At 53.8% G+C, this 25,402-nt stretch overlaps 7 protein-coding genes across 7 annotated transcripts; 4 read left to right on the top strand and 3 right to left on the bottom strand.

The window, feature by feature from the left end:
* Positions 1-519: 519 nt before the first annotated feature.
* UV8b_03679 (uncharacterized protein) lies at positions 520-3,212 on the bottom strand (the record flags this gene model as incomplete). Its single annotated transcript, XM_043141177.1, has 6 exons — positions 520-1,835; positions 1,935-2,077; positions 2,148-2,680; positions 2,749-2,910; positions 2,989-3,109; positions 3,190-3,212. The coding sequence occupies 6 exons, from the start codon at positions 3,210-3,212 to the stop codon at positions 520-522; spliced, it is 2,298 nt and encodes a 765-aa protein (XP_042997111.1).
* A 757-nt stretch (positions 3,213-3,969) lies between these two features.
* On the top strand, positions 3,970-5,754 carry UV8b_03678 (uncharacterized protein; the record flags this gene model as incomplete). Its single annotated transcript, XM_043141176.1, has 1 exon — positions 3,970-5,754. The coding sequence occupies one exon, from the start codon at positions 3,970-3,972 to the stop codon at positions 5,752-5,754; it is 1,785 nt and encodes a 594-aa protein (XP_042997110.1).
* An 855-nt stretch (positions 5,755-6,609) lies between these two features.
* Positions 6,610-9,399, top strand: UV8b_03677 (uncharacterized protein; the record flags this gene model as incomplete). Its single annotated transcript, XM_043141175.1, has 2 exons — positions 6,610-8,965; positions 9,056-9,399. The coding sequence occupies 2 exons, from the start codon at positions 6,610-6,612 to the stop codon at positions 9,397-9,399; spliced, it is 2,700 nt and encodes an 899-aa protein (XP_042997109.1).
* A 2,354-nt stretch (positions 9,400-11,753) lies between these two features.
* UV8b_03676 (uncharacterized protein) lies at positions 11,754-13,021 on the top strand (the record flags this gene model as incomplete). Its single annotated transcript, XM_043141174.1, has 3 exons — positions 11,754-12,153; positions 12,245-12,813; positions 12,884-13,021. 3 exons carry the CDS (start codon positions 11,754-11,756, stop codon positions 13,019-13,021), a joined length of 1,107 nt encoding a protein of 368 aa, XP_042997108.1.
* Positions 13,022-15,249: 2,228 nt separating this feature from the next.
* UV8b_03675 (uncharacterized protein) lies at positions 15,250-16,834 on the top strand (the record flags this gene model as incomplete). Its single annotated transcript, XM_043141173.1, has 3 exons — positions 15,250-15,443; positions 15,554-16,389; positions 16,608-16,834. 3 exons carry the CDS (start codon positions 15,250-15,252, stop codon positions 16,832-16,834), a joined length of 1,257 nt encoding a protein of 418 aa, XP_042997107.1.
* A 1,260-nt stretch (positions 16,835-18,094) lies between these two features.
* On the bottom strand, positions 18,095-20,566 carry UV8b_03674 (uncharacterized protein; the record flags this gene model as incomplete). The annotated part of the gene is made up of 1 exon (XM_043141172.1): positions 18,095-20,566. One exon carries the CDS (start codon positions 20,564-20,566, stop codon positions 18,095-18,097), a length of 2,472 nt encoding a protein of 823 aa, XP_042997106.1.
* A 2,798-nt stretch (positions 20,567-23,364) lies between these two features.
* Positions 23,365-23,741, bottom strand: UV8b_03673 (uncharacterized protein; the record flags this gene model as incomplete). The annotated part of the gene is made up of 2 exons (XM_043141171.1): positions 23,365-23,469; positions 23,559-23,741. The coding sequence occupies 2 exons, from the start codon at positions 23,739-23,741 to the stop codon at positions 23,365-23,367; spliced, it is 288 nt and encodes a 95-aa protein (XP_042997105.1).
* Positions 23,742-25,402: the final 1,661 nt, after the last annotated feature.

Here is a 25,402-nt window from a genome sequence, read left to right as displayed (position 1 = left end):
TAATAAGAGAGAGGAAGAGAGAGAAAGAGAGAGAGAATGTGTGTGTGTGGGTGTGTTAGATGGCAAGCCAGGGAAGCAACCTCCCATCTGCCCTCTCACGCTATCGAGTCACGCAAGTCTTCCTTTTTGGCTTTTCCGTTGTCAACCTTGTGAAAGCCCACAGCTAGACATGTCCCGAAAAGCTTGTACAATTGGCTCTTGGTTTTTTGCTTTTTGCGGTCCTGGTTGGCAACCTGGACTTCGGCCGTCAGCCGTCAAACACCGAAACAGCACCACGACTGGGTCATACTGACTTCGCCCACATCCAAGTCACATTATTTGCAGCGGTGAGCGACACGCAACAGAATGTCCAAGGGTGCGTACATTGGTACCATGATTCGGCATCTTGCATCATCCACACACATGCAGGTTCACTCACGCACTTCACCTCACTCACACTCTAGCTAGAAACTACTTCATCAGCCGCGCGGCAACCCATCAACACGCCAATCATGGTTTGACCAAATCACATCCATTTTCTCACTTATCATCAAACACCGCCTTTTGCAGCGTCACTTTAGGCTTCGAGATGGGTTCCATGCCGAAAATATCATCAGACTTCAAAGTCGCGCTCCCCTCCTCGGCCGCGGTTTCTTCTCCAAACAGAAACGCGTTCCGTTGGCGGCTCATGTTGTTCGATGACCGCTTCTTGTGTTGCGTAGGGGGCGATTTTGCTCCGGGTCCGGAGGATGCTCGAGAGCTTGTCGACTCGTCCGGCTCCAGCATCCAGGAAAAGGACGATTGGGCCAGTGTAGACCGCGTCGGAACAGGAACTGGCCGCTTTTGGGCCGAGTCTCCTTCTTTGGGGTCATCCAGTCCTCGTGGGGGATATGCTTGAATTTCCGTCTTTGCGCCTGGCTGATCGGCTTGCTCGGCTCCTCGGCCTGTATCAATAGCTTTGGCCACGTCTCTTGATGATCCAGCCACTTTGTCGTCTTTAGCTGAGGCTTTCGCAATATCTGCAGGAGCTCCTTCTGGTTGGGTACTGGTAGAGGGTTTTTTGTTGGCAGCCATGTCCGTAGACACCAAGCCTTTTCCGTCGGCCGCATTCTTTGCGGCCTTTGTCATGCTCTCGGGCGATGGGAGAGTGGCCGAGGTTTCCTGTGACGAAGAGGCAGGAACGCCCATCGTAGAACCCTCCAAATGAGTTTGTACAAATTGTATCTTGGCGGCTGCCATCTCGATGAGTTCCAGGCTTTTAGCCTTGTCGTCCAGGTTGGACATCATCACAGCCTTGAGGTTACTGACGGTGTCGTTCAACAGGCTTGCCAGCTGCTTGTTACGCTGTTCCATGGCAATCACAGACTTGGATGCTTCCTCGTCATTGGGCATGATGATTCTGGTGAATCGCTGCGCCTGTCGAGCCTCGTTAAAGCTTTGGACATTGCGCCTGATTTCCCCCACGGCATCCCGAACGGCTTGATTGATTCCAAGCTTCTCGCTCCTCTCCAAAACACTAATGGCACCTTTGGCTGCACCATGAAGAAAGTTCTCCATGCCGGCCTGTTGCTGAACGATCCTGGGTGGAGATGCCAACGCCAATCTTGCGCCAATCCCTCCTGGTCTAGACGGCTTGCTCTCGTGACCGATGCCTTTAGCAGGGCCTGGCTTCGTATTATTCGGAACTTCTGGCATCTTGCCGCTGTATTTCAAGATGAGGCTCGAACCCCCCGCCTGATCTAGGTGGTCACGAAGGTACACTGCATCTTCAATGAACGTATGGGGGCCATGAGGTTGCTCCGGTGCTGGATACTTCAGAAGGAGTTGCAAACAAACAGAATAGTCCGCCTCAAGCACTGGAGGGGGAAAAAGTTTCAGCAAATTACTCCCCTCAATACATGAGCAGGTGGGAGGGGGAAAAGACACGGAAGGCATACGAGAAGGGAATTACTTACACTGCCAGCGAACGCGGACCAGCATGGAAACGCACACCAGGTCAATCAACTTGAGCGAGGGATCGACTGCAAATATTGTGTCCCAGAGCACAAGAAGTTGATTCAAGGGAAACTCACGGCTGAACAACAGCCGGATCCATCGACTAAGAGCATGCTCATGTCAGCGACCGGTATGGGGGGACATCACGTTAAAAACGTTCGCCCAAGACTCACATTAGGAAGATTTGCGGTAAAATCTCGATATTGGACAGATGCGTGGCAAGTTCTGGGTCGACTTTCTGCAGACAGTATTCGTGAATGTACTTGCTTCTGTCGACAATGGCAGATCGCTGCTCTTGCGAGATGCCTGTCGGGGTCCCGAGCTGTGACGGCGCGGTGGCGCCCGAGACTTGGTAAAACGATTGCGCAGGTTCCATGAGCCGCGAGAACAATATGAATGCATCATGTTCGACCAAGCTTGCGTCTAAAACACCCAGCATAGTCTGGTCCAGTCCTGATGCATCTCCGAGCGAGCCGCTGTCGACTGAATCCTGCTCCAATACGTACACCAGGGGGGCCAGAAGCTCATGCATGCCTTGGCGGTACCCACCTCTATCAGGGTTGATCTTACAGTAAACGAAGAGAACATCTAAAATCATGCCCTGGACACGCTGTTCATGGTAATTGGCCTCGTCGGGGAGTCGCTGCACGTCTTGCTGTATCTCTGACCGTACAATCTCATCCTGGCGCACCGCATTCCACGGAGACTAAAGCTACGGTGAGCCTCGGGGCGTCGTCACGACTCATTAGAGCTGGTTGGAGAAGAGGCACGTACCTCAGGATCGTCTGTCAAAGGATCTACTGCGAGCTCGGCAAGAGCTTCAGGATGTTGAATGTACCTGAGAAAGTATTCTCTATGTTTTTGATAGTCTTTCCTGCCTTGTTCCAGTGCTTGCTCCCAGCTTTTTGCAGAATCTACAGAGGACAACAAAAACGCCTGGTCAGGCCACGGTGATCAGCCGCCAAGACTAAAACAAGCATGAGAAAAATCTAGAATGTGACTAGTTTTGCTCACCTTCCAGCACACCGACCGGCAGCCAGATAAACAAGGACTTGAGAGGCCATTGCACTTTACAGCAAGACGCAAGTCCTGGAGGCTCGAGCTGATGATATCATGGGTGATCTGCCATCTCGACCTGTTCGGGTCGTCTTAGCTCCAGCCCCTCGCACACTTCTCGGTGGGGAATGGATGAGGGAAAGTCCGAAAGGGCCTTACTGAGTCTCTTCCAGCGATCTCATAATGAAAGACTGTTGGTTGGGGGGGGGAGGGGGGGCGCAACCTGAACGGAGTCAGAGTCGCACAGGAAGCTGCCCGCCTTTTTGCAGCAACCGTTTTGCTGGTGCGTAAGTGGCAGGGGGCGGTTGTTGAGCAAGGGAGCTGAACTGGCCCATGTGGCGATGACGGTGAGTCGAGCTTGGTCTATCGGGGGTTCACGGCGAGCCAGGTCAGTTTTGGTCGGCTCGAGGCTGGCTTACCAGTCTCAGTCTGGCTCTGGTTGTCCGGGAAAGCCATGGTGTCGATGCATCGACGGAGTGCTGTCAACTGGTGTTAGTCCGTTTCTGGTTGGCAGTGGTCAACAGGTAACCAGCACGACCAGCTGTCAACTAAGTACCAGGTAGCCTCCAGCTGCTGATGCCTGGCGCATCCTCTGGGCGAATGTACCTCTGATGTCCAGTGAACATGCCACTGGGTGGGTTCGTCCCGCAGAAGTTCATGCCAATTCTGGTTCCAACTTCATGCGGGCTGGCTGGCTCCACTAGGAGACGCTGACAAACCCCCCCACCTCCCGCAAAACCTAGCACAGTGTCCCGCACCGTGCTTCAACATCAGCAGAACAATCAGACATTCGCTGTCGCCTTCAAGCGCATTCAACTACATTGAGACGGATTTCTCATCCGAGCCTTGAATTCCCCTCACTTGCGATTGTATGGGCTACCTTTAAAGATATTCAGAGATCCACCGTCACAGTTATGAGCGGAGCACCGTCCGGTCATCATGTCGGCGGATCTGTTTGCGGAATTCAGCTCGACTTCTGCTTCCACGCAGCCGAGTGATCCGTTTGGAAGCATCTCTGGATCTGCAGCTCAGGATCGCGCGAGGGCTGCTCACTCCCCTGGCTTAACCGTCGGAGTAAATGCCAACTCGCTGCAACTGGCACCACAATGGTCGACTTCCCAGAACTCGTCTAATCGCCTAAGTGGCTCTCACCAACTTGTGCAAAACCCGCCACCATCCATGACACATCATCTTGAGCTGCAAGACGACGTCTGGGGAGATTTTGAAGTTGCAGAACAAGCTTCAAATCCGCCTCCTTCCATTGTTCCCGAGTATCAGGCCAATTCTGCACTTCCGAACGCCACGGCTTGGGGTTCGCACGACATTGAAGCTGGCCTCCAACAGCGTCAAAGGAAGTCTAACAAAGGTCTAAACTCTGACATCATATCCGGTAGCTTGTTAAGTTTTGAATCGGCTGGTGCGTCGGAAATATCAACAGCGCGGGAATCTGAGTCGTTTTTTCAGACGCAGAGGGAAAACAGAGCGAATTCAACATCAAGCGATCCTAATGTGCTGTTCGACGCCGATGACTTCGTATTGAGAGGTGAGGAAGTTATAGCTGATGAGTTTGACGATTTTGGGGATTTCGAGACGGTTGGCTCTGCTCCGGAAACCGAACCTTCCCTGTATGCTGTGTCCAATCCGGCCATAATGCTCGATTTGCTGGAATTGGACAGTGCTCCCTTTCAAGCTCCTGCAGATGATGTCACCAAGAGAGATCCTCTTCCATCAGCCGCTTTGCCGAGATTTGGTACAACGACTTCAAAGAACAGCCAGTCCAGCAAACGGACCTTGAATGAGAGCAAATCGTTCGAAACTGGGGTGGCGGCTATCAGGTCAGCTCATACTGCCGCCAAAAAAACAAGCGCCACATCTTCTTCCAAGAAACTTTCCGTTTCCCCTTTAAAGATGGCCTCAGATGACGACGACTGGGCACCGTGGGATGACTTTTCAGGAGGTGGTGAAAGCGGCGTGGCCAAGGAGCAGGTGACTGAAACTCCTACGCCAACCAAAACTGCTGAAAGCTGGGGCTGGAATACAGTCGGGGACGGTCCATCTGCGTCGGTTACAAAGGACGACGACGATTCTCCGCCGCCCATGAATGTTCCCCCGCCCGCCATCCTTCTTGGTGCTTTTCCTGAACTGCTTAACCGGGGACATGCGCTGTTTCGGCCAGTGTCAAGCCAAGGCACTTCTATCAAGGAGCAAGTTCTCTCAAACCCCAGGACGGTGGAATTTCTGCAGGGATATCTTCTCATTGCGACCACGGCCGCACGCATTATTGCGGGGCGAAAGCACCGATGGCGTCGGGACAGGAACCTCGCCAAAAGCATGTCGATTTCGGCAGCTGGGAGTAAGGGTATGAAGCTGGCTGGCCTTGATAAAACACAATCGGCACGTGAGGACCGCGAAACGGTCGACGTACTTGCGGCCTGGAAGGAGCATGTGGGAAAGCTGCGGTCTGCAGTGGCGACAGCGAACTCTGTTGCCAAGGTTTATTTGAGAGTTCCGGAGCTTGCAGAGAACTTTCAGATCCAAACAGCCAAGATGGGTCCTACTGCATCAAAATCGTGCATCATTTGTGGACTTGGGAGAGAGGAAAGAATAACGAGAGTGGATTTCGACGTGGAAGATAGCTTTGGGGAGTGGTGGGTAGACCATTGGGGTCACAGGGCATGCAAAAACTTTTGGATTCAGCACGAAGAACGATTGCGACAACGTTAAGGTAAGAGATGAGTGAAGCTGTAGCACTTTTCAAGCAGCAACGAGTTTCAATACATCGCATGAATGGTGAGCAAACGCTGCCACTTGGGATTTAATCCAGAAGTAATGGCGATATCTGCCACGTCAACGTCTCGAAGCAGTTCTACCGACGGTGATCCCCACGAGATCATACCTTTGTCGCAAACCCCTTCCCTAACACCGTGTCTTGATTCTGTGTTTAGTGTTCCCGATGAGCTCTCCGCGACGATGTTGCGAAGAACAGAGGGGAAGTCTCGCAGAAGTACGGGGGAGTATCGGTGGCTGGCATAAAGCTGCAGTCCGCAGGGCATCGTATAGGCTGGTCAACCGAGTAGCCGTTGATGGGAATGGTGTCTGGAGTCTGGACCAAGCTACCAACTACCTAATAGCCAACCTAGCCCACCCTTTAAAAACCGTCTGTGGTTGCCGCAAGTTGCGCAAGCTACGGTGTTGCTGCGATGTTGCTGCGATGTTGCGAGCGACGAAACGGTGAAAGTCGAAAAAGGTGGAACGCGGCACGACCAATGACGTCTTGTCAAAAGAGATTAGCTCCCCCGTCCCAAAATCTAGCCGATCTTTTCCCGCCGGCCGCGCTATGCTTCATGTTCATATTGCCACCACCAACCAGCCGCAGCTCCCTCCATCCATTCGCATGCAATAAGCACAACCCACCCCAACTTGCAAGTCCTTGCAAATCCACTTCACCTCCTCTCCCGTCTTTCTCGTCTCCCATCTCCCGTCCATCATTCTTGTCCCCCATCAAACTCACGCCTGGCGCCGCCTGTTATCACTCTCTCGATATTACTCGACCATGCTGCTCATGCCCAAGTTCTCAGCATGAGCCAGGATTACTTCACCGGCAAGGGTAAGGAGCCCCTTCGCTCCGGGCCAGATCCGGAGGCGCAAGAGGACTCGGATAATGGCCCGTCGAATAATCGCCTGTCGAGCCAGGCACCTTATTTCACGACTGTCGGCACCGGTTTACTACCCGAGAGCGCGGCACACCTGCAGAATAGTATCGAGACCGATTCCGGCTATGGGGGTAGCGTTACAACTGAAGAACACCGCGCCATGGCAACGCCTGGGTACGGCACGATAATGAATTCGACAAATCCGCTAGGACGGGGACAGGACAGCGCCGGCCACCAAATGTGGTATTACAAGCAGCGTGCAGTACTAGGCCGGTCCATAAACAAAGTTCTGGATCTCCTGCAAAGCTTGAGGGAGAAAAACATGGACTGGCCTGCCCATTACCCGACCATCCGACCCAGCGAACCGACTTCTTCTGAGCAGTCATCTTCGAGACCCAGAATGAACCGCATTCATTCTGCCATGGGAGACGCCTCTTCATACACGGCGGCGCAACCTCCAGCCTTGGCGCGTTCCAAGACTACTGTCGACACTTTTGCTGAATCTAGTCGTGCTGCTGAGACGAGATCTGTCCCTGAGCCGAGGCTTGTGTCTCCTCGAATCGCTCAAGAATTATTCGTTTTGAAACTGGACCTGAAGTTGGGGGCTTTGCATCAAGCTGAACTGGTTCACTCGCTGGAGAAGACTTCAATCGCCTCTCTTCTCGATGGTAAGATTGGTTCCAGCATCAAGCACCTCTTGTCTCTTCGTGAGCGCATCGAAGACACGTCGAGCAAAGTCCTCATTACGGGGGACTTGAACGCTGGCAAATCAACATTCTGCAACGCCCTTTTGCGAAGAAAAGTCCTGCCCGAAGACCAACAGCCATGCACCGCCATCTTTTGCGAAGTTCTCGACGCGCGAGAGAATGCGGGAATCGAGGAGGTCCACGCCGTTCATAAGGACGCCATTTATAGCAGACACGACGAAAGAACCTATGACGTTTATTCTTTGGCCGAGCTGGAAAGGATCGTTACAGACAACGACACATACACCCAATGCAAGGTGTATGTGAAGGACATTCGAACTGCGGATGAGTCCTTGCTGAACAACGGGGTGGTTGACATTGCCCTTATCGACGCTCCCGGCTTGAACTCGGATACGACAAAGACGACTGCTATTTTCGCCAGACAAGAAGAGATTGACGTGGTTGTTTTTGTCGTTTCAGCGGCAAACCATTTTACTCAGTCGGCCAGGGAATTCATCTATGCTGCGGCTGCGGAGAAAGCGTATCTCTTCATAGTGGTGAACGGGTTCGATACCATTAGGGACAAGGGCCGTTGCAAGAAACTAATCCTGGACCAAGTCGGCGGCCTTAGTCCACGCACGCACAAAGAATCGTCAGATTTGGTCCACTTCGTTTCGAGCAATGCCATCCCGGCTGGACCTACACCTTCTGGAGAATCCGGAAGCAGCAGTGGCGGTGGCGGTGGCGACGACGATCCCAGCGACGACGGCGGAAAGGGCAAAGGCAAAGACTTGGACAAGATTCGGGATTTTGAAAATCTGGAACAGTCATTGCGCCGCTTTGTACTGGAGAAGCGAGCCAAATCGAAGCTCGCCCCAGCTCGAACATATCTGCTCAACATCCTGAACGATATCAACACTCTGGCCACTGTGAACCGGGAGGTGGCTCAGTCTGAGCTCGAAAGGGTGACGTCGCAGCTCAAAGAGCTGGAGCCTCAACTTGCTTCCAGCCGCAAAGCAAGGCTGGAGGTGACTGAGCGACTGGATCGAGAAATCGAAGAGACCTGCAAGGAAATGTATGACCACACTCGATCGGAATTGAACATGGCCATTGCGCAAGCTGGAAAGATGGATTACAACGTGCCCTATCCTGGCATATTTCGCGCGTTCGAGTACGCCGACGACATCAAGGAGGCTATGTTGTCACACATCACGGATACAGTCAGCCGCTGCGAGGAGCATGCCAGGGGCAAGAGCATACAGGGATGCAATGCCATCAAGCAACTCGGCCTCCTACACGTTGGCGACGAGTTCCAGAACTGGCAGTTTCGGCCAGACGTAATGTTCAGGAAGAAAAGAGACGCTCTTGCGCGTCAAGTGTATGTCCCTACCGAGCTCTGGGACTTTGTGGATTGGTCAACTTTGTTGCAGCGTCAAGAGAAAGTTGCCGGTACGGGCATGGCATTGACGGTGGCCGGCGCCGTGGTGCCCAGGGTGTTTGGTATGAACAGTTGGATGGATCAGGCCTTGTTGACAACACGCGTATTGGGCAGAGAGAATCTTGGAAGATTGATCATCCCGGGGATCGTCATCGCTGGTAAGACGTGCCGTCAAAAATCCTGTCTCTTGGGGGGGGGGGGGGGAGAAGTGCTGGCCCTTTCTGGTCTGTTACTGACAATGTCGGCAGTCGTTGCTGGAGCAGCATATGTCTTGCAGCAGATTCCCAACTCATTGCCTTCCAAGCTGGCGGTCAAGATCTCCTTGCAACTCACCGAACTGGACTATGTCCACAGCAACTCGTCACGAATCTCGTCATTGGTTGGAAAAGTGCTCCGTCGTCCTGCGGAAGGCCTCCGCGTCAGCCTCGATCAGAGCCTCAAGGAGTTGGATAACAAGCGCGACGCGGCCGATAAGTCCAAGCACGATAGCGAAGAAGCTGCCAAATTTTTCCACGAACTCGTCGGAAAAAGTCAAGTTGAACGGAGCAAGGTTATAGCGGTTGACTTGGACGCGCCGCCAGATACGCACTAAGGGGTGGCGGTACATGTTTGGGAGGGGAAATGGGGCTTGATCAGTTTCTCGAGCAAGGAAGCTTATGATGATTACAAGACCTAGAGTGACTAGCATGGTTTTTTTTTTTTTTTTTTTTTTTGCCTCTGTTTCTTCTTCTCCTTTTTCCCTTTTCCTTGGTTCTGTTTGCTACAATTCGAGACGGGATCGAAAAGCTCTTCCCTCGGGTCAAAAGTGGTATTATGGTTATGGTTCCCTTCATCTGACCTCATCAGTAGCTACCTGTCTAGAAAGTTTTCGTGGGGAAGTGGTCGTTCGTCGATGCCAACTGGGCAGGTAAGCAGTCTTTTTATTCAACGGCTGGGTAGCCAGGGCTACCAGACCTCAATACATATACCCTTGTTATCTATCCTCCTACATGCTGTGGAATCATCCATCAATTCGGGGTTTGGCTTAGAGGCATAAACTTTTCAGAGTCTGCGCCCGCGAACAATGCCGAACCGGTAAGACGAACCGGGAAGAAAACAAAAAGAGGAAAAAGAGACGGCACCTGTGGCTATATCTGCTCGAGGCGTGGTGAGCTCGACATGAGGAAGCCTGGTGCGCAACCCGCCTCGTACTTTGATCTGGCAAGTACGGGGTACTACTGCCCGGGCAGTCCTTGCTCAGCTGCACATGGGCTTGACTTCTTGGCCGATATGCATGCACAGACGCATGAAGGCAGGCACGGCTTCCTATTCCAGGTGCTCGAGTCCATGTAGGAGGAGGTGGGGGGTACCAGATGATGCATGTACATACCTCTAAGCAGCTGCCTAAAGTACATCACGATAACTTGGACGGCACCTGGAGTCAATTTCCAGGTCGTTAGCGGCGTGCTGTTCAGGGCCGTCGGTAAATACATACAAGCACCAGACGCCAGCAGCCCGCCATTTCCGTCTGCTATGTCTGTACCTGAAATGGGCCTAGCACCAGACTGCGGCGGCCTTGACGTTGCACCAGCCGTTGACGCGAAGCTCTGGGTACGGAGTAGTGCCTGCCTTGCCCTCCCTCTTGCCCTCTGCCGAGCTGCGAGGCCGCGCCTGCCAATTGCCCCATGCCAACCTGGGGCCCTCCACACCAGCTGTACGGAGCATGTACATACATAGCAATATACTGTAGCATGTGCACCCATGACAACCGCCGCCACTTGCTTTCTGCCAGCTGCGCGCCTGGTGCCCGCGTGCTGCAGCCAAAACCCGCCCGCGCAGCAGCCTGCGGCGCGGCGGCCAGTAACAGGTCAACTAAAAGGTCCTGGTCCGTAGGTCCAACTGCCAGGAAAGGCCAGGAAAGGCCTGGTCGGCCTGGTCAGCCTGGTTGGTACGTACATACCATACCATACTTACATGTACGTTGGTTGTGCCAATCAATGTATGCGGCATGTAACCCCCTCCGCCGACTCGCCTCGTCTGTCCCTCCAATCCCTCACCAACCTCGCCTCGTCGTTTTCCGCAAACTCCATCCTCCCACGTCCCCCCATCTTTCCCATCTTCCCGTCTTCCCATCTCGTCTTTCTCCCACCCAGCAATCGCGTCCTCCCCTCCGCCCCCGTCTCTTCTCCCCGTCCCCATCCCCGTCCCCGTTCTCGTCCCCGTTCTTCTCTTGCTCTCGCCCTCGACTCTGCCATCCGTCCCCTGCCCTCAACCGCCTTCTACTCGACAACTCCTCGCGCCTTGCCGACCTCTCCTACGTCGTCGCCACCCAAATCTTCAACCCCGCCACGTCCCGCGGCTCATCATAGCTGGTAGAGAGCCACTGGAGGCAGAAGTCTACCGCGACAACATCACGACCCTTTCAAAAACCGTTTCACCTTCCCCGCCAATATCAAGCTGCCGTGCGTCATACCGGTATCATCCTTTTTTTTTTCTTTTTTTTTCTCCCTCCTCTTTCCACCCCCCCTACAGCCATCATCTCCCCGGGACATTGACGTAAGTAAAGCTTCCCGGCTACTCAGGTACCTAATGCATGCATTCCCTTGCCAGTTGGTCTCCTTTGTGACAGAGTCCGCCTGAACGGCACACGTATTTGGACAATGGTTGCAAATCTTTTTCTTGAGCGGCATCCAGTTAGAACGGGATGCCAGATCGTTGCCCAAGGGGTAGACTCGTCTCGGTCAGCGGTGGGCGCCGCCAGACTGGCCTTTTGTCGTCCAATATTGGCATTCCTGATCTAGAATTAGATTTATTAACAAGTCCTCATCTAGCGTCCTTCTCTACCTACCGCTCTGCAATCCCAGCTGAGACAAAGTCCCAACCGCCAGCGGCTCATCTCCTGCACGATCCTTGCCTGATAACCAATCAAGAAGCCTCCTGTTCTACTCTCTGAGCTCCCTATCCAGAATGTCTGCTCAACAAGACGTCATTTCCGCAAATGGCAATGAGCTCAACGATCACATAGACCAGCTGAGGATGGATGACCGACTTGGTCCTGATGGCGAGCCCGCCCCTAAGACGGACGAAGAATATGCTCAGGCCCAACTGACTCTCCGTGCCATTGTTTCTTCCAAGGAAGCGGGTGTCATCATCGGCAAGGGTGGCAAGAATGTCGCCGATCTCCGAGACGAGACTGGGGTCAAGGCCGGCGTCAGCAAGGTTGTCCAAGGGGTGCACGATCGAGTTCTTACCATCACTGGCGAATGCGATGCCATTTCCAAAGCTTACGCCATTGTGGCTAGAGCTCTACTCGAGGGTGCCCCGGCCATGGGGATGGGAGGAATCGTTCAGAATAATGGCACTCACCGTACGTTTTCCGAGCTCCGAAATCCTCGCATCTTTGTGTGCAATGGTTTTCCCCAAGACTACGGCAAATCAGCTAATGCACGCTTTCGTAGCCGTCAAGCTTCTCATCTCACACAACCAAATGGGTACAATTATCGGCAGGCAGGGTTTGAAAATCAAGCATATCCAGGATGTATCCGGTGTCCGCATGGTGGCCCAGAAGGAAATGCTACCCCAGTCCACCGAACGCATTGTCGAGGTGCAGGGCACGCCAGAGGGTATACAGCGGGCAGTGTGGGAGATTTGCAAATGCCTCGTTGATGATTGGCAGCGCGGCACCGGCACCGTTCTCTACAATCCTGTTGTCCGCACACAAACGGGATCCGGCGGCCTCGGCGGCGGCTTTGGTGGCAGCGGCAGAAGCGACTACGGCAGCCCCCGCGTTATGCGCACCGGGAACGGAGCCGACTTCAGCAACGGCGCAGGCGTTCGACCGTTCAACCGTCGATCCGATTCCGATGCCGCAAGCCGCGGCCCCCCGACGCACGACGAGAATGGGGAAGAGATCCAGACGCAGAACATCAGCATCCCCGCAGACATGGTGGGCTGCATCATCGGCCGTGCCGGGAGCAAGATTAGCGAGATTCGCAAGACGTCGGGAGCCCGCATCTCCATTGCCAAGGTACGTTGATGCGTGCAGCACGTCGAGCGAAAGCTTGGGCGCGCACGAGGTTGCTGACGGACAAGTCCAGGCGCCGCACGACGAGACGGGCGAGCGCATGTTCACCATCATGGGCACTGCCAAAGCCAACGAATCCGCCCTATTCCTCCTGTATGAGAATCTGGAGGCAGAGAAGATGCGCCGAAGTCAATTGCAGGAACCCGAGTAGATGCCACGGCAGCTTGCTGGGGTGCGCTGCAGGTTCTTTGAGCGTTGCCCGGCGTTTTTTTTTTTTTTTTTTCCAAGTCACTTTGTGTGACACAAAAAAAAAAAAAAACCGGTGCATTCAACTGGGATTTGGGAGAAAAGGTTGCAATAGGGACACAAGCAGATCGACTTGCCGCAAGGCTCCTACATCCTTCCCCTGCAGGAACAGGGGGCAGGATATTGGCTATGGCTACGTTTTGCGACGCAAGCGTCGTTCAATGATCATGAATAACCCGCCCCAGAAAAAGCAAAAGAGAGAAGAACAAAACGGGGGGGGGAGGGGGCCTCCAGCCCAGCCGTTTTTCTTTTTTTTTCTCTTTTTATTCATCTCTTTTTTTCCTCTTTTTTTCTACTTTTATCAAGTTATCCGCCATGTCTGACCACGTTTCCCTACCGCGATTCTTAGTTTCCTCTTGCCTCTTTTACCGCTCCCGTCACTCATACAAGGAGGCGATACTGCATGGGAGGAATTTGAAGCCGGGCCTTTTTTTTTTTCCTCGTCGGAGTCGAGCTCAAGTCGGCAAACACGCGCCTTTGTCTGCCGACCAACTACTCTGTATCATCTTTGGACCACTGCAGTTTCCCCCCTTCACCCTGCTCCGCTTTCTCTACGATCAAAGTGATATTCCTATTCCCGGTTTCATGTGCTACGCGCGCACCGCAACACTCCTTTTGCACCCAGGTCCTGGAGCTGGCGACCACGTACCTATCAAAGGTGCCCCTCACCTGGACTCAGTCACCATGGAACTTTGCAATCAACATCAAGGAAGGCTGCTGAGGGAGAGAGAGCAGGTCACCAGCTCCGTCTGCGTTTGCATGGTTCGCCTTGTTTCTTGGGGCCTGGAGTTCGTTTTCTGCGCACCGGCGGTGTGGGTGCGCTCCTCTTTGCTCTCAGTCTCTACCCCAAACACCAATACCGACCTCGTCGTATTTTTTTTTCTTGTCGCCTTCTTGTTCCCCCCTTGGTGTCCAGGACGGATGGCTCTCGGCGTGAGTTGCTGTTGAAGTGCGCGGGTCACTCAGCTTTGTTATTGTAATGGTGGATCAGACAAGACATCCCCGTGCCCCAAATACCCCCCGACATGCCCTTTTTTTTTTTTTTTTTTTTTTTTTTTTTTTATTAACCTGAACCCACGAGGCACCACACATAGTTAGGGTGACTTGGGAACCCCCCTCCCCTCCCCGCGCCTTTACTTTGTCGCAGCATGCATGATTGATGACGATGCGTATTTTGGAGGGTTGGTGGGACTCCCGGATAGGAGTGTGTATGTAGCCATCCCATGCCTTTCCATAATCAAATACATGATATCATGAAGGTGTCTAGACGGTAGCGCTTGGCGGCTTGGCGGTGGTCTTTCGTAGCCTGCGTGTAGCTTTTGCAACCCATGCATGCATGCGTGCGTGCATGGTGCGCAATGGGAGGCCCAGACAGAGGGAGGTTTTTTTGCGACTGCCCAAGCACGTAGGGTACGGTTAGGTACCTCTTACCTCTACTCTACGGAGGGTACACGTTTGCCGAAGCAATATCGGAAACGCACGAGATGGCTTGGGCATACGTGTCTGGTACGATACAGGGTGTGCACATGCATTTTTGCGCATTTCCCTTGGGGTTAGGTTAGATAACTTGTTACTCCGTACTCCGTGTTGTACAAGACAAGCCTCCGGACGACTCTGCTGTATCTACGCGGAATAATGCGGAGTTACCTCAGGATACCAGGTAGGGAGTGGGTTCCTTGAGGTATTGTTTTCGGTACAGGTGGTATCGCAGTATATAATGTAATACCCAATCAAGTCGCATATTGTGTGGCGTCACACTTTTGGTGCAACAGGTGGGGGGTGCCCGAGTACCTGGGACCCAAGTTTCTTTCTTATGCAGGTACCTGCCCGGGAGCGGTCGCGGAGCCGGGCGTGCGGCGGGGGTGGCTTGTGGGCGATCATCTTTGATGCTTGGCTTGGGGCTGCGCCACAGCGGGGCGGCGGGGGGGGCTCCCATGAAGCCACATGGCCAATTCGAGAGCAACGTCGGCGCGTTTAAGCTGCCTGCCACTTCTCTCCTTGCTTTCCTTTTTTTGCCTCTCTTGTTGCCTTTTGTTCTTGCTTCCCCCTTGATTCGCCCAGACTTTGTTTTTTTTTTTTTTTTTTTTTCCCGTTGCGGCTGCTCCACCGCCGCCCGTCGGCTGGTAATGAAAGATGGCACGCGTCAAGCAAGTCCCCGTCAAGCGCGCATCGTCCTCCGAGTACTTTAGCAAGCAGACACTGGCCTGGCAAGACGGCACGACCAAGCCCGAGTCCATGCCCATGCCCATGCCCATGCCCGGGCAGGGCCGGCCCGACGCCGGGCTGGTGCAGCTCGTCATTGCCGTCGCGGGCATCTACGCTTCCTTGTATGCATGCATGGGCGCAGGGCCACGTTGGCCCCCCCTTCCCCCTTATCCCCTCCCCCTTCGCTGCCATCGGCCGTCGTTAGCTGACCCAGAGCGCTCGAGACGCGCAGCCTGACCTGGGCGTACCTGCAGGAGAAGCTGACGACGACGCCGCACGGGACGCCCGACGCGCCGGAGCGGTGGCACTTCCCCGTCTTCCTCAACACGGTCCAGTCCGTCTTCGCCGCCTCGGTCGGCTGCGTCTACCTGGTCGCCTCGACGCCCCGCGGGTCGCCCGTGCCGCCCGTCATCCCCTCGCGCGGAATCCTCGCGCCCCTGGCCCTCGTGGCCCTGACCAACAGCCTGGCCAGCCCGTTCGGCTACGCCAGCCTGGCCCACATCGACTACATCACCTTTCTGCTCGCAAAGAGCTGCAAGCTGCTGCCCGTCATGCTGCTCCACGTCACCGTCTTTCGCAGGCGCTACCCCCTGCACAAGTACCTCGTCGTGGCCGCCGTCACCGCCGGCGTCGCCCTCTTCACCCTGCACTCGGGCAAGCGGCCCAGCCACGGCGGCGGCGACAAGTCGTCGTCAGCGTCCGGCAGCGGCAGCAGCAGCAGCAGCAGCAGCGTGGCCTGGGGCATGCTCCTCCTCGCCTTCAACCTGCTCTTCGACGGCCTGACCAACAGCACCCAGGACCACATCTTCCGCGCCTTCCGGCCCTACGGCGGCCCGCAGATGATGTGCGCCAACAACCTCATGAGCACCCTCGTCACGGGGCTGTACCTCGTCGCCAGCCCCTACCTCGTCGCCACCGGCCTCGGCGACTGGCTCGGCATGGACGTGGCCGCCGGCGGCAGCGCGGGCGAGCTGGCCGCCGCCCTGGCCTTTATGCGCCGCCACCCGGCCGTATGGAAGGACGTTCTCGGCTTTGCCGCCTGCGGAGCCGTCGGCCAGGTCTTTATCTGTAAGTCGTGTCTCTCTCTCATTCTCTTTTTGTTTTACTTTATTTATTTATTTATTTATTTATTTATTTATTTATTTATTTATTTATTTATTTATTTATTTATTTATTTATTTATTTATTTATTTATTTATTTATTTATTTATTTTTTCATCTTGCTGTATTTTTATCCTATCCTATTGCCCATCTGCAGTCCGTCGCCGTTTGCTAATCCCGCCCAGTCTACACCCTCTCCACCTTCTCGTCGGTCCTGCTCGTCACCGTCAACGTCACCCGCAAAATGTTCACCATGATCCTGTCCGTCCTCGCCTTCGGCCACCGCCTGTCCCACATGCAGTGGCTCGGCGTCGGCCTCGTCTTTGGCGGCATCGGCGTCGAGGCTGCCGTGGCTCGGAGGGAAAAGGTGGCCAGGGAGGCCGCCAGGGACGGCGTCAAGAAGGATTCGTGAGGGTCGCGTCTTTCCCATATGGGCGTGTGGACGGCCGGCAAGTCGGGCAAGCCGGGGCAAGTCGGGAAAACTGGGCTAGTCGGGGAAAAGACATTGAGAGACGTTTTTTTTTTTTTACAAAAACATTCTTGCTGCATGTACACTGGCATTTGTTGATACAACAAGACGCAAACCATTGCGGCGCTATGCTTTGGCGCTATGCTTTGGCGCTCGCGGTACGGGGCGACGTCCAGACAGGTGTGCAAGCTAAATCTCACCCACGAGGAAAACCACCAACCCGCATGTTTCCCATGCTTTCCACCAACCGGCCGTTGCTCACCAAACAGCCAAACAACAAGCCGTCACGTGACGTCACTGCTTTGGTACATGGGCGTTGCTTCATTCCCACTCTCTAGATAGATTCTAAATTATGATATATGCCTGCCCCGGAACATCCAGGAAAATTCCCAGAAATGAATCCGACATCCCACAAGCCAGCAGCCATGGCCCATAATCCTCAAGCCCCAACCGAACCCCTTCCATCCCTTCCTCGTCCCAGAAAGTCGCGCTGCGTGCCTCACCAATGACTGGCAAATACAAAGCAGCGTCGCCCGTGACCTCGTTTCCACCGCAAGAAGAAGAAATCAGAGGACATGACAACGACCGATCAGGGGCGACGGTCCAAAAATAGGTTGACGCCGTATCGCTGTGCTATTTGATACTCAAAGAAAACAAAAGACGAGACTCTGTTCCGTCAGAAGTTGCAGCTCAAGTTGAGCTTCCCAGACGCGAATATTATCGAGAGAAGAAGAAAATTAAAATCGGGGTATCCGAGAGGGAAAAAATAAATAAATAAATAAAAAAGGCCGGGTGCTTATTGTAGCAGATTCATCGATTGAAATCATGTGGGCGTACGCACCGGCTCGTCGTATTTCCACTCGAAGCTATTCTTTTAGGATCAAGGCAGGAAATGGCTCACAAATCCTATGCAAGAGATTTCCTCCTTGTCGTCAAAGTCGATGCCTTGATGGCTCAACCTTGTACCGGAAAATAAGGGGCAATCATCACACGCTTTTGACTCCCACAGTAAGCTCACAAGCCTGGCTGTGCTGCTTCTAGTAGCGCGGTCCTCGTTAGTTGCTGCCACGGCAAGCTGGGTATCCGGAATAATCTGACAAATAATAAAAAAAAAATTAATAAAAAAAATAAATAAAAAAACGTCCGTAAAACACCACCAGTATACATGTAAAATCGCGCAACCAAAACAGCTTCGACCAGTCTTCAATACAGCAGTTCGTCAATCGAGCGAGCTATCGGCACTTCTCCCTTGGTCGGCGGGCTGCGAGGATCAGCGACTTGAGAGGGTCGCCCGAACCCCATCATGCGACCAAAGAAGGAAAATGGGTCCGGAGAAAAAGCTGCTTCTCGCGGTGAGAAGGGTTCTTCTGTCGGCGTTGGCGGTGAATTAATAAACCTCAGGCCTGAGACTTTGGGTACGGTGTGGAGAGGATTGTTCGTCATCGTCTCCACGCGCGGCGAGAGCAATGCCGAGTCTTCCGGGTACGGGGAGCCGATGGTGACGGATTGTTTTGGAAAACCATCGTTTTGCCGTTGCTCTGGTGCCAGTTTCACGGGGTTTGGTAACTGAAAATCAGGCAACGCAGCCGGTGTCTCACAGGCTCGCAAGCCCAAACTTGGCCATCCTTGATTCGAGCCTCCTCGCAAATCAAATTGCAACCTGGAAAATCCAGTCTTGGGTCGTCGAGGAAGGTCTTCTGGGCTTGCAATCCTCGGCAACTTTGCTAGAGGCGGCGGCTGAGAATCCGGCCACCAAGTAACGCGTTCAGAGGATGATGATGGAAGTAATGACGAGCTTTGCGCTGCAGGGTATGCCGACGATGATGATGATGATGATGCTGCTGCTGCTGCTGCTGCTGCCTCATCATCTTCTTTCCACGAGTAGCTCAAGGGGGCTGAGGCAGGCCCGGGGGAAATGACCGGGAGTCCAGGCGCGGAGCCCTTCCCCGGGCCAGTTTCACTGTCCAAGTCCATCTCGCTCGAAAGACCGTCATGGCCTGGCAGAGGAGCAGTTTGGGGTTCTTGTGGGGCCATGTCGATCGCATCGGCAGAAAGCGCATGTCGATGCTTAGTTGGGCTTCGACCGATTCGCGGTCTTTGCGTTGAAGACGCTGATTGTCGCTTCTTGGCCAGGTCCTTGTGGAAATCCTGCAGAGAATACATAAGCTTCATGTTCGGGCTAATCCAACGACTTCTGGCTTGCGCGGCGTAGTAGGCGTCGTTCACGCTTAGCTCGGGAGACTGGTACAGCCCGTAGGCGATGATCAGACTTGCCGAGCGGCTTGCCCCCTGCTGACAATGTACCAAGACTTTCTTGCCGTTCTTGACCCGACTCTCAATGGTTTCGCACAACTGCATGAGATCCGGCGCAATATCCGTGCTGTGGTCCCAAGGGACATGAATATACTCTGGAACCGGTCGAGGCTGCGCCTTGGGCGTAGTTGGTGTTTCGAGGGGCGGGTCCTCCCTGGGTTGGTATTCGAACGCTGTCGAGAAACTTGCGCTGGTCACAGCCGTACCAGGTACGGGACTGTCTGGCGCGGAAACCAATGAAGAGGCCGGTTTCCCTACCGGGTCGAACGGATTTCCAACTTCCCGAGCGACATTAATGACAACGTCGAAGCTCGAGGCTTCCTCGGCCGTAGGTTCCAAGTAAAGGTAAATGTTGTCGCCATACATGGCAATGGGACCATCGGGGTAGCCCGGCGATTTCTGGTCCTCGTTGTTCACACTTTCGTGCAATGGTTCATACTCGCTGCGATTCGCCAGCTGCGTCCGAATGGGTGAGTCCTCTTCCGCAATGCAATCTTCCGATTCCATGATTGGCTTTGGCTTCATGGGACGCAAAACCTCGGATAGACCCGACTCGTTCCGTTCCAAAACTTTTGGAAATGTCATTCCTCCTGGAGGGCCAAAGGAAGATGTGTTCAAGGAGGCAAACATGTGAGGGGAGGAACTGGAGTGTTTGAGAGCGCGACGCTGCATGATAGGTGCCATTGCTGGAGATGCCGGCATCTCCAGCGCAGTCTTTTTGATCAAATCGGAAGGGTTCGTCTTCAAGCTAAGCTGACTGGGCTTTCTCTTCATGGCTGGAATTGTCGGTTTGATGAACGAGGGTGACGAGGGTTCTGTCCCGTTATGCTTTGAAGTAGCTGTGACGGTCAACGGCGGCTGTATAGACAGGCCCTTCATATTTCTTGGTCTTCGGGGAGAAGGTGATGTCATTGGGCGGGCCAATGCTCGAGGTTGGGGGATGCCGAGCATATCGGTCTTGGTGGTGGATTGCGGGTCGCCAAATGTTGTGGAGGGGTAGTTGTTGAGAGGAATCAGATTGACGGGTGAATCTGGTAGCGATGAAGATGAAGGGTCTGAAAGAGGCGATGAATCCGTAGTGTACAGAGTGGTTGTCGGAGACGAATCGGTCGACTCTGACATGTGGGTTGATGAGCTGTCCTGATGGCTATGAGCCTGATCGGAATCCAGAGATGCTGGCTCAGATGGAGCTGCTTGGCAGGGATCCGGCAAGTCAGGACAGTTCGAGTCCACCACCACGATTTTGGGATCAATCAGAGTAACAGTATCCCCATCGGCCATCGCATCAGGGCCCAGGTCAAATACCGACATCATGGACGGTACGTGATGCTGGTACAGGCGGTGTGCTGGTGCGGACGGCATGATTCAGGTCATGTATGCAGGTCCTAGAGTTGTGAACAGCAGCTCTCGGGCTGACTTGAAAAATAGTGAAAGAAGACAAAAAAATAATGACGATAGTAGTAGTGATCACAGCCACAATGACAAAAGAAAAAACAAAGATGATGGAAAAAAAGCCAGTATCGTCGTTTGATGCTTTGACCCAGTATTCGGCAGAACTTTAGCAGAATGAGTGAAGTCGGTCTAGTTCTTAGTATGGAGGTAATAGCGACAAAAAAGGAACGTCGTCTAGTTGGAGAAGGAAGCAAAGGACAGTGGCGTCTTGAAGGAGTGTACTTTGCAGACGATGCAGATCGGTTTGATGGTGGACAGCACTGCTGAATCCAATAAAGAAGTCGTTTGCGAGACCAGTCTACTGGTAAAAGTGAGATGAGACGGTGCCAAGGCTTGTCGTATTTGTCTCGGAAATCGATATCGCGAGGCGTAAAAAGAACCAATAAGCCGTGCGGAGGGTGGCTAGAAAGGAAGACGGAAGACGGAAGACGGAAGACGGAAGATTGAACGCAATCGATGAAAATCGTCAAAGACGGGAAAGGGAAGGGGGGGGGGGGGGAGGGGACGTGTCTTCGATCTCGTTGCTGGGGTGCTGTCGTCGAACCGAGCACACGGGGAAGGGAGAAGGCTGGGAAGAAGAAACAAGACTCAGGTCCGAGGTGAGACAACAAGGCCAGCGCTAAGATGGGGACCGTCAACCGTACCATGCAGGAGGCTAGCGGCAAGGGAAGAGGCCAGGAGAAGGAGGGGGGGGGCTGGTCCGGGTTCTTCTATTTGCGGATGAGCGGATTCGACCTAGACCATCATGGATGGAACTTTTTGCTTATCAGGTGGTTTCAGAAGACAGGCGGGGGGGGGGTTTTTTTTTCTTTTTTCTTTTTTTTTTTTTTGGAAAAAGCAAGTCGACAGATCAAGCGTAAGTCAAAGTTGCAGGAGCATGGCCCGGAGTAAAGGAAAGCAGAACGGGAAGCAAAACAGGTGGAAGCGAGGAAGATGGCAAGAATTGGTGTGAAGACAGGGAGGGAGACGACGAGGATGGGGCTGGGGTGGCGGTGGCGGAACCAGGAGCGACGAGTGACGAGCGAGGAGAAGGCAGGAAGGAGACAGGGAGGGGGTTGACAAGCTGGCAGCTGGCAGGAAGCAGCTGGCAGGAGGCAGCCGGCCCTGGCATCTGGGGCATGGTTACATGGATGTGGTCGCTAGCAAGACAGGTGGACGGACGTTGCGCGCAGCAAGTTTGCATTCCAAGTTGGATTTGCCCCATGGAGAGAAAGATATGCCAGCGAAAGTGCAGAGGACTCAAGTTGCTGGTCATGCTCAAAGGTTATGATGGCGATGTGACATGGGGGGGTTGTAGAGGACCCTCGCAACAGCGGGGGGTGGGAAAGGGGGACGGACGGTACTGTACGGAGTACTCCGTGCTGCACAAGAAAAAAAAAAAAAATTATCGCGGGACTGAGGGAGGCAGCAGTGGCGAGTCGCACTTTGGGACTCGGTGAACTTGGGGCAGTTTGGGATTCCCATTTTAGAAACCGCTGGTGGCCCCGCCCAACTGAAAAGTTGACTTGTCGGACCGGCCCCCGGCCAGTACTTGCTTGCTTGCCCTTTGCGGCCGTACGGAGTACCTGAAGGTACCTCTTAAAATGCCAGGTACCAAACAGTACCTTGTAAGCAGTACCTCCTACCGCGACTACCTCTCCGTACCGACGCGGCAAATCACTCTCTGCAAGGCTGAGGCTTGGATCTGCAGCGCTTGTGATTTCCAGCCCTGAAAATCGTTGTCTTTTTCCTCTCCCTTGTTTGTCCGGATGCAGACAAGGAATAAGGAAAGCAACGGCCAAAGTTGCCAACAGCCCAGTTGATCCCCTCCCCCTCCCCCGCCCCAAAACGCTTCCAAGGAAGGAAAGAGGGGGAAAAAAAAAAGAAAAGAAAAGAAAAAGGCGCCTGGGCTTAAACCCCTCCTCGCTGCTGCTTCCAGCGTGTTGAAACTCACCGCGGTTGGCAGGATTACAGGCGGCCCCACGAAACCCCCCGGCACCCCCTGCAGGCATCTGACACAGCTCCCTTGGCTGTTGGGCTCTGCCGGGCTATGACTGGAGGCCCGCAGTCCTAAATATAGCCTCATGCTAGGAGCCCCGCGGCAACTGCTGGCCAATCACACATCGCCAGCCGAATTTGCAGTTGGAGAAGGAGTTGAAGGTTGCTGCTGTTGATTGAAGCTAGGTATTTTTTCTACATTTTCTGCCTACCTATATTGCAAGTGCGCGGCAGGCCAGCGGACCAGGGAAGCATCAAATTGCTGTTGAAGCGTTGCAGAGGAAAATGGTATAAGGCATTTACCCGAGTACGGAGCACACTCAGCTGATAGCAAGCGGTACTCCGAAGTACGTGCCAGCTTTACGCAGCAATCCAATCCTAGCGGGTTGTTTACCTTAGGTAGGTACCTACCTACCTTAGGTACCTACCTAGTACCTTGCGCAGTCCAGCCGGGGCTAGGCAGCAGAGGCTGCTCTGCTCTGTGGCATAGGTGTTCGGCGCTTTTTATACTCCGTACTCCGTGCTCCGTACTCAGTTCTCGTGTACGGAGCACGAGTTTGGTCACGCACTTGTTGTGCCATGTACTGACAGTTACTGCGACGGCTTGATGATACTTCAAAGTTCAGTATGCTTTCCGTGAGAGCTTGCGTCACGTGCGGTCCCTTACTTGGGTGACGGCCAGGCAATGCCACGAGGTCTCATCATGTCTCTACGCCGCACTCCGTACTCCGTCAGTGGCGACCAAGAATGTCATGTGTCGCCAGCGCCGATACGTAACTGGGATGTGTAGGTGGGTCGGCTTCCTCAACGCGAATTGTGCGCGCGACTGGTCGCGACTGCTTGGCACTGCAGCATCCCATGCTTCCCATCTGCGACCCCACGGCTCGAGCAAACTTGACCTGCCGCTTGATGGACTCTGCAGTACCATGGGGGCCAAGGCGCGCCAACCCGCATCCTGGAGATCATCTTCCCGTCCGCCACTGTTTCCAACATGCGCGTTGGCGTGCCATAAGTTGGCGCTGGCAGTGAGCTTGAAATCGCCAGATATCTTCTTTTTTTTGGGGGTATTTTTTTTCTCCTCGGCTGCGCAGTACATCAGGCATTTCATGGTGACATGCCCAACCCGACCAAACCAGACCAGAGGGCCGCGGCCTGCGACTGGTCTGAGGCGCCCTTTGTCATGCATAGACTCCATCCAAAGGTGATCGGCTAGGAATGCTGTTCTTAGACTTGATGGATACCGGCTGGGACACGCCATCTGTCGCTGCCCCTGCTACTCCTCCGTAGTTAAATCAGTGACTCGCTCAGTCGATGGATTTGGTCAGCACGACCAGGGCAATTGTTTGATTCAACTCTGATCAACGCCCGCGGTTCATTTGACCAATCGCTGGTGGATTTGAACGTACCAGGAGTTCAGCAGGAGGGACTCAGGACCGCCTTGATGTCGTCAGCGGCAAGACGTGTGCCAATCAACATCCTTTTGCTGCAGGGCAGCCAGCCAACGTCCTCGTTGTTTACCCGGGAACCCCCTGGTTGTGCAACCCTTCCATCTCTGCGTTTGCTCCCCCAGGATGAACAATCCTGCCTCGCCTTGTTCCCTCCAAAGTGTAGGAGCCGCGCGGAACTTCCGTACCCGTACGTCAGTACGTTAAACTCGGGAGTCTAAACCGACAGATTTGCCAAAGTTTGAAACAGACAGCCGCACGGTAACTTCCACGACCATGGTGACGGACTGGATCAAGGAGAAATGACGACAAGTTGAAATCTTGAATCGGCCCTGTCCTGTGACGGGCGATTATGCAATGGCGGCAGTTGTTGTATACAGCGACACGAGGGTTGAAATGCCCAGACACGGGTGACAGGACCGGCAAAGCATACATTCGCGCCACGGGGGACGGGAGCATGAGCTGCATGACCGTCTGCCGCGCTGCTTTACTCGCCAGGCGAGGCTCGGTCGTAGTACCCTAGTTCGCATTTGCGCGTCATCGGCGAGGCCCTCGCTGGCTGCATGAATATCTAAATGACTGAAGTTTGAAACATCTTGCCGAACCTTTCTGGACAGTGTAAACAATAGGCCGTCTCTTTCTATTAGATTTGTTATTCTTGAATCTTTAGCAGGTTTAGATATTATAATTAATCATTTTGAGAAATACCCAAGGAATTGATGCCATGGGGTCCGAAAAGAGGACGCCGTCATGCCAGCCAAGTGTCAAGACGCTCCGGTGTAACTGTGTTAACGGATGGTGGCCTGGACAGGCGGTTTCATGACCGACTCGGGAGCATGCAACTATTCCTTTGGGACTTGAGAGGTAATGGCTCTCGATGTCAGCCTGAAGGCACACGCATCCTGGGATTGCCCGCCTTGGCAACCAACATCAAGTTCCACCGTTGTCGTACGTGACAACATGGATCTCATTCCAAGGTTGAGCACTATTGCAGCTTTCTTCCCGCTGCCTTGGGGAGAAAGCCACCGATGACTGGATGACGGATCTAAAACCATTTTTGCCCAAAGTTTCCTCGACAGAGTGCGCGCCTGCCACTACTGGAACGTACGTTGGTGCCCAGGATATGTATCCCAATCCAAGTGTTTCAACAAGACCGGACGGAGAAGCTTGCATCATGGCTGTCGATGATTGTGCAAAGAATCGTCCTTGTTTTTTTATTCTCATGACGACGTGACTGCCAGGTGTCCCGCATTCTACTTGGAACCGCTTCTTCACCCTGAGCAATGCCATTTTCAATAAAAGGGGCTCGGAGCATGCTTTCTAG

Source organism: Ustilaginoidea virens, chromosome 3 (genome assembly GCF_000687475.1).
Source record: "Ustilaginoidea virens chromosome 3, complete sequence".
Classification (NCBI taxonomy): Eukaryota; Fungi; Ascomycota; class Sordariomycetes; order Hypocreales; family Clavicipitaceae; genus Ustilaginoidea; species Ustilaginoidea virens.
This window is presented reverse-complemented; position numbering and strand designations above follow the sequence as displayed.